This window comes from Rhipicephalus microplus, chromosome X (genome assembly GCF_043290135.1).
Source record: "Rhipicephalus microplus isolate Deutch F79 chromosome X, USDA_Rmic, whole genome shotgun sequence".
Classification (NCBI taxonomy): domain Eukaryota; kingdom Metazoa; phylum Arthropoda; class Arachnida; order Ixodida; family Ixodidae; genus Rhipicephalus; species Rhipicephalus microplus.
Genome location: NC_134710.1, coordinates 364,527,704 through 364,536,096, shown reverse-complemented (window position 1 = coordinate 364,536,096; position 8,393 = coordinate 364,527,704). Strand labels below are relative to the sequence as shown.

The 8,393-nt window shown below is 44.0% G+C and overlaps 1 protein-coding gene across 1 annotated transcript; it reads left to right on the top strand.

Annotated features, from left to right (window-relative positions):
• Positions 1-1,347: 1,347 nt before the first annotated feature.
• On the top strand, positions 1,348-2,640 carry LOC142775368 (uncharacterized). Its single transcript, XM_075876733.1, has one exon. It carries the CDS (start codon positions 1,348-1,350, stop codon positions 2,638-2,640), a length of 1,293 nt encoding a protein of 430 aa, XP_075732848.1.
• The last annotated feature ends 5,753 nt before the right edge of the window (positions 2,641-8,393 follow it).

Below are 8,393 nucleotides of genomic sequence, written 5' to 3'. Positions count from 1 at the left end.
TGCGAAATGTCACCAAACATTTGGACGCAATATCACTCGGAAAATAATTTTATGTCTGAGTAAGAAAAAAGCGGGAAGCTCTCAAAAGCAGAAGCACGATGATGATTCCGTAGCTCAACCGAAGCGCCGAAGGCTCCGATGAACAGTGCACTTTGTACGTAAGCAACGCCTCTAGAAAAACTATGCCTGGAACGTCGCTCTCTTTTCAATGAAGAGTTTCCTGCCAGCACCTAATCTCAGAGGCCATGCCTCTTGCCCTGTGTTACGACCGGCCGCTGCATGAGACCGCTAGCCTCCGTACCACTCAGTCACGTGACATTACAAAAACTGCTTGGTCACGTGACATCCCGGCTGCTCGTAGGCAACTATGAAAGCATTGCTGTGCTCGCAGGGGGCAGCCGTCAGAGACGCTTGCCTTCGTACCGAAGGAGGAGAGTAAAATCAGGGGGTAGAGGAGCGCGTTTGCGGCTCACGTTCTAGGCATTGCCATAAGCTATTGAAGAAACTAGTGTCACTGCGAGTGCGCGCGCGGCAAAAATATTGAGGGATGGCAGCACAGGTGCTAGCGCACAGCCACTCTTTGGCATTGCTGTGTTGTATTGGCAATGTCGCTCATACTGGCTGAATATTTTTCATAAACAACTATGTTAACGAAAACACTCTCTTCTATGGGAACACGCGAAGTTTGGGAATCGTCAAATAATTATTAAAAGTACATTGCATGCTTTACTCGCGCTACGCACCGGTGTGTCAAGGTGCCTGTTCACCTGCGTCTACACGTATTCTGCACTGATATGTCCGTACTTGTTTTTGTGGAGAATGTCGTGATAGCGTCAATTTCGTCGTTGTGGTATTCTCCATTGCCCCCCCCATGATTTGTCGAACGAGACGGTCTTTCTATGATGCGTGGAAGACATTACATATTCAACTCAAGAAGTTGAAAGCGTCTGTTGCGGCACAAGTAACTGATTGTGTTACGGGTCGCTGTACAATTTGCTGTTAGAAAGTGCACTGAATTGTGAAATCAGCGGATGCGCATGAAGAGGACTGTGCAACGCATCTGTGTGCCGCGTTGTGAATGAACTGATGCAAGTGCGAAATCGCCCTGGATGCCCGTTCTTCTCGGCGCAGTTCATCAAAGTTGTTAACCACATCGGCGTGGTGCACAGCGTGGAGCTTAACTTCAGTGTTTTTTGTGGAATCGACGGCTGCTCTAGTACTTACAGAAAGTTTTCATCGTATAAGTCGCATTTGTATCGCTGACACGTAACTTCACTGGAAGACACTGGCAGCAGTTTGAAGCACCGTTCCCATGGAGGCACGAGCGATGCAGATCGACCGCACGGAATGGAAAACGAATCTTTTCACCAGCAGGAAGCGGGCCCTGAGCCCATGAAGTCGGACAGCTTTGGCACGCAAAACGAAGAACCAGTTAAAGATTCTGCTAATCCAGGAACGTCGAAACGCAAGGCCGACTTTCAGTGCTTTCTTGAGGAAGCAAAACCTGCCTTATGGAGGTTTTTTTCTAGTGCTACTGAGCATCATAACTTGTCTCACACGGCTGTTGAGAAATTGTTTTCTGAACTGCAGCTGGTATTTGAGCTCGTAATGAAGGCCTATGCGAATGAAACAGCACATGCTGTGAAGACATTGAGAGCAGCCCAGGAACTTGACCTTCTGCTGTCTTGCTCCTTCATTCCTGAACTCTTCATAGGGCTCGACAAGAAACGTGCGCGAGAAAAGTACGCCAGAGAGACGTTTGCTTTTGTTGCACCTGAGGAAAAAGTCCTGGGCCAAAGTGCCAGGTACCACTATGTGCCGTTGCCGAAGGTACTTTACGTCCTCTGCAATATCCCAGACATTGGGGCCCATTTGAAGACTACACAGTCTGACAACCAGATACCGAGTGTCTACAGGGATTACACGAATGGTATGCTGTATAGAGAGCACCTTCGCTCTGTGATACCACAAGGCTGTGACTACCCAGTAATTATTTTGTTTTATACAGACGAGTTTGAGGTGGTCAATCCACAGGGTGCCAAACGAGGAACCCATAAGCTTCTGGTTGTCTACTGCTGCCTCCTCAACCTGCATGCTAGGTACAGGTCAAAGCTCCAAAGCATATACCTGGTAATGCTCGTGCATTATGCATATGCGAAGACCTATGGTCTCACACCTGTGTTGCAGGCACTCTTGACAGACTTGAAGCACCTGTTTGACGAAGGCCTCACCATTGACTTGGAAGGCATCACTACAAACGTTGGGGTACTATTGTTTGGATTTTCTGGTGACAATTTGTCAATGCACCGTCTAGGAGGTTTTACTTGCTCCTTCAGCAATGGCCATGTGTGCAAGTTCTTCATGGTGTCCACGCAACAGTTATCGCTTCAGACAAGCGAAAGCTCGTGCAAAGTACGCACCACAGACAGACACAAACTTCACCTTCAGGCAATTTCTGTGAATGGTGCCGCAAACAAACGTCTGTATGGTGTGAATGAGCCATCTGTTCTTCTCCAGTTACCTTATGCTGACGTCACTCGCCAGTTGCCGCCTGACCTCATGCATGATGTTTTAGAGGAAGGAGCCGAGTGTGTTTTGCGCCACATTCTGAATGCTTTGTTATCTGCTGGACAACTGTGAAGGAGTGACCTGGACAAATTGTGCAGTTTTGTGTATGGCCCGAATGACAATAAAAACAAAGCAGTAGAAATTAATGTGGCATTTTATACGAGTAAAGCTGCTTCAAAAGGAACGGTGTCGAGCAAATGGTGTCTTTTGACGTTCCTTCCACTGAGTTTTGGAGATATGATCCCTCAAGAAAACGAAGACTGGAAGCTCCTGCTGCAATACAGACAAATTGTGGACATTATATTTGCTCCAGAGATTCCTGCTGAGCGGCTTTCATACCTTCGTATGCTTGTGCAGTAAATTTAACAGACTTTGCTGCACGATATTGCCCCAGTGCTGTAACACCTAAGCTCCACTACATATGGTGCACTATGGAAAGTTTGTTCGTGAAGTGGGACCCCTCAAATAATTCTGGGCCATGCGCTTTGAAGCAAAGCACCAGTATTTCAAGAACATGGCAGCCTGTGTAAAGAACTTCACGAATTTGACGTTCACGCTTTCTAAAAGGCATCAACTACGGCAGAGCTTCGAACTTCATGGATTTGAACTTTATGAAGGACTGAGCACAACACAAAGCAGGCCTGCTGACTGGGGCATGCTTCTGGTTTGTGCCAAAAAAGTGCTACCGAGAACAGTTCACGAGGTTCAGTGCGCAACACTTCAGCGACGCAAGTACAGGTGTAGAAGTGTTCTAGTGTTGCTTAAGGAGGAGTCTCTAGAATTTATGAAATTCAGTCACTTCTCATTGCAAGTGGACAGCTATATATATTGACTAGTGCCCTAATTATTGACCACTTCGATCGGCACAAGTATTGCTACTGTGTGAAGAAGTCTCTGCAGAAAGAGCTACACAGAGCAACAGCAGAAAAGTTTGAATATTGCCTGCTGGACCTTTACAGCAATCAGTTCATTGACCCAAAGTGGGAGGTTTCGTGAATGAACAAGCTGGTTCGAACAGTGCTCTCTGTTTGTAATGCGTAATACCAGGGGCGGATCCTGCCACTAAATTAGGGGTGGGGGGTGGGGGGGTCATTTGAACTACAACCAGGCATCAATGCAGGAGGTCCTGAATGTTTTGTTTTTAGTAACTATTATAACGATAACACCATCACAGTATAAGTACTGTTCATTCGTGCTCACAGCGGTCCCATTTGTCCTAATGGGGAATCGAAGATGAACGTTGGGCACTGAAGAAAGGGGGTTGGGGGCTAACGCAGGCTATGTGGTGAAGTGATCGCCCCTACCACCTCCCCCCCCCCTCTGGATCTGCTATTGTGTAACACGCTACAGGCAACAAACAGTTTAGAACTATTTCATTATTGCCACCAAGTAGTTTTTTTGTTCAGATTCTCTTTTCACTTATTATTAGAACTATCCCTTGTTCAAGTTCAACCTGTGCACGAAGATGTTTTATTGCAGTTGATGTATCTCAGGAAAGGCAAGGCAGTGTGAACATCCTTTTATGGCAGTAAGGCAATGAATGAGGCTAGTTGATTCATGTCGAAGTCTTAGATATGTGCTGTTTTAAAGAATAACAATGAAAACACACAGGCAGAAGCGTTCGTCTTGTGTACTTCTGTCTCTGTCTCTTCATCGTTATTCTTTAAAACAACGCATATTCAAGAATCGTTTTATGATTAACAGTTTTGTGCTATCAATGTTATGTGACGCGTCTGAAGATACTTATGTGAAATGTGAGCGCAGCTGCTTCTATTTCACATTATTAATGGCGGCTAAGAATTCTGAGAAATATTTTATGTATATACAGTAATCGGAGATTGAAACAGCACCATGCAAGGCTAAGTAAGGCACGTAGTCTTGTGTGGGGAATTTTGACTCTGAACGCCCAGTTTAGAGACAGCGTTTTCTTTATAGACTACATTAGTCACAAGGCGACATGGCTGTCTCGAGTATTAGCACATACTAGTCATTAAACTATAAAATTTGATGTTGCATTTGGATCCACAGGTATTGCGCACTGTTTACAGATCGCTAGAGCCTCCAAGAAATTTGTGGTGTTCTCATGAGTTCTTTGATGGTTCGTTTAAAGGCCAACTGCAACAAAATCCGACTCTGGCGGAATCGGTCAGAAATACGTAGTACATATATAGAGTAATTTATGATAATGACTGTGAAAAGTGTTGCTGTTACGTATTTATTTTTTATCTGTGCTCTAATTGCCACCGAGCAGACGATGCGGAGCTCTAGCGGTGTGCGCAGGCAAATCAGACAAAACCAGACTTGACGAAAACTACAGAGCATCGCTCCGTGTGAGCAATCATCGCTGCCGTTGAATCTTTTTTTTCTGTGAGTCCCGTCTGCGAGCAGTTGACTTAGAAAGTTTTGAAGTACGATGCCAACGCAATGCACGGCCGTAGGCTGCTTGAGCCTGTATTTCAGATCAGATTTCAATGTAATATATAGTAAATGTAAATTCACTGTAAATGTAAAGCCCCGGAAGCTGTGGACTATCGCAGTCGCGCGAAAGGATTGGAAGCCATCCAAGAGAGCTATGCTTCGCTCGGTGCACTTCAGAGAGGACGACTTCGTGCGCCGAGAATATAACCTAGTTGTATCGATTGTGACTACACCCCAGAAGTTCGTATATTTTCCGCAAGCAAAAGGCTGTCGGCAAGTGTCCTGCAAAAGAAACAATATCGAATACCCTTTGTGAGCATGCGTCTATCCATATTTCTTTATGAAAAAGATTCATGGAGCAAGCTTATAATGTGGGGTCAGAGATGCTTGTTAGGGCTGCAAGGAACAGGACGCAAGCGACACGACACACTATAGCATACACTAGAACACAGAATTGGGCAAACAACGCAAGATACAAAGCATAGAAAGAAAATGAACACTACAAGCATCTGTAGGAGTGAGTTCAGAGAACCAGCGCCCTCGCGTATTTTGGGCTTGGCTCAGAAGTCGTTGCGGCATTGCTGCTCTTGGACGCTCGAGACAGACCAAGCAGGTTATCGTAGTCTATTCAGGCGTTGACACACTCCCGTTACAAGCTTTCCTTCACAGTGCATGTTCATGCAGCTTTGTTAGGGTAACATAAAAAAAATTAGGCGTGGCTGCGATGTGCCTGTTTGAGGAGCGTGGAGCAGACGATTCCTCTGTCGTCCACGTCACTTGCATTTACTTGTAATGGCGTCGTTTTTTTCTAGTTTAGGTATCAAAAATACTGTCTTTTGCAAGTTGTTTTCTAAGGTAAGCACTTGTATTTCAAAGGCGACATATGGCAAGCAGCACTACCTCTAGGTAGACTACCTATATATTGATTTTTGCGGAATACCAAAAATCGTTGCAGTTGGCCTTTAAGTAAATTATGTTTCTGGCCGTGGCTTCAACAATGTGCCGTTACTTCAGCGAGGCTGAAGACAACAATTACAACTTGCTCTTTATTGTTAGTTCTTCTTTTTATAAACAAATTTTAAAGGTGTTTGTTTTATTTTTATTTATTTTTTCCTTTGTTATTGTCTGTTTCGATGGCGTAGGTTTTGGGGTAGTCGAGCAGGCCTTTGCAAAAGAGAAGCTTTGCATGCTTCGACAATACTCTTGCTGTGTTCTTTCACTTGTGTACTCTTTGTTACAGTTGAAGCTCTATGTAATGGCGGGGCTTGCTTGATTTGAACTTAACTTGAGTTGAATCTTAACTCGGTAATTTCATTGGATCAAGAAAGCACTTTCACGGGCCTCAAAATATGAAATGGTAATGTAGCAAAACCAAAAAACTTTAACAGCACTGTTTCTCGAGGTAACCCGCACCTGTACATGTAAGAAGTATGGAAAGGTGGCCCGAGGGCGACTTCAACATTCATGTCTGAGCAATGCAGACTGGGCAGATGGTCATGTTAAACTACGGCAGTCAAGCTGTATGGGATGATGCAGAGAATGAGTGCAGTGATTGTGCGTGTGTGCAGGCAAAGTTAGACTGGTGCAGGTGATGATTATTGCTATCTGTGACAAAAAGCATGAAAAACGAAAGCAACCACCACTGCCACTAGCTCAATGCAGTGCGTAAGACTACTGCAGGCTGCTGCCTCTGTTGTATTTTGCATGGATAAGATGTAGCCTTGTGAAAGTAAGACCGTAACTACGGCATTTGTTGCTTTGTAGCACGCATTTGTAAAAAAACTTGGGGCGGTTGAAATTAGAAAAAAACAGCTTTTTCGCTTAGTTATTTCAGAAAAATCTTCAATAAATCAAGTTTTGTGGTCAGACTAGTTTTTTATATTGAGTGGGGGAAGCATTCAAGCCTCTGGGTACCCATCGGGGAAATGAAATTTCTTCGTCGGAGCAAGAACTTTTTAAAATTTGGTTTACTCAGATTGTGTTTCAAGTATATTGTGTTTCAAGTGTATTTCTATTTTACTTCTGAATTGGAAGTGTAGCAGGCATCAATAAACGATGAGCATTGCGCGGCTCAAGGCGCTGGAGCCATGAAATTTTTCGCAGTTCTCATTCACTCCCTTGTGGCAGTTGACAAGTTACAGGGTTCATCACAGCAAAGGGCGCCTAAGAGCTGCACTCAAACAATGCTTGTCAGCTGTGGTTATAGTTACTAGATTCAGCCCTATAGTGACATGTATCACATTTTTGTTAGTGTCTGTTGCAAGTTTGGCAAATGACACTAGTTGTGTAAAAACTGATCAACTGTGGAGACATTAGAGCAAAACGTATATAATTGTGTCTGATACTATGAGGTTTGTACAGGCCATCTGTGTCTTTGTTCTTGTAGATATGCCCACATTGTTACACTTTGAGAGGTACAGTGCAATTGAAAGTATATGGAGGAGACAAGCTAGCACGAATTGATGACATATATTCCCTGAGAGCTCGTCTTAGATGAAGAAAAAATATGTGGTCATTTCAGCAACATGTGTTTGGATGTCCTGCAAATGACGAACAATAAGTATGATTAAGTGACACCCACTGTTTTCTTCACTGCTTTCTTGCATCTATAATCGTAATAGTAAATGGGAGCATAGAAGTGAAATATACTTGGAATTACAAGGGCAATAACGGTCATTGACTAATGAATATGCATTTACTTCACGAACACTTCTCAGTGGGTTTGACCTTCCTAATATGACAATGTATTTGGTCATACAATGACCTCTAAAAATGTACAATGTTCCAGGTTTTTGGACCGTGAGCAATTGTTACCTTGAGTAGCCGTGGTGTGAGGCCTTGAGTGAAGGAGGTGGATATGCTTGACACAATTAGGATTTTCAGCAGTCAAAAAAAGGCCATGTTAGGTGCATACCAGGGGAGCTGCAACAAAATCCCCTCTCGGAATTTCTCCATTTTGCACGTGTATATATTCACATGTACATACAAACAGATGCATGGATATACAAAGTATTGTTAAGCCTCCACCCTCCAAAAACACTTTTGTCTAGGCTACTGGTGCAGACACCTTGTGAAAGAGATCAGAGGGCAGGGTGGTAGCAAGTGGGCCAAAAATATAAGCAACATTAAATGCGTAAGTTGTATATAGTGTGATATAAAGTCAATTATTGAAATAGAGAGTGAATCGCATGAAGGAGAAACAACCGTTTATTCGTTGGTACAGCGAAAAAGTTCTCTGTCTTTGCCTGAGGCAGGCGACTTTCTCAGTCCAGAAAAGTGTTGGCCAATGTCACGGCCCGAAGTGTCGTGAAACCTCGCTGATCCTACAAACATTGTGCCATAGAAGTTGCCTTTGGCCTTTATTAATAATGATAATTATTTGCTCCGGTGACGTGCGAGGCTAAACA

Excerpts from the sequence above, each read along its gene's own strand:
- LOC142775368 (XM_075876733.1), top strand. The coding sequence starts at position 1,348 with ATGGAAAACGAATCTTTTCACCAGCAGGAAGCGGGCCCTGAGCCCATG.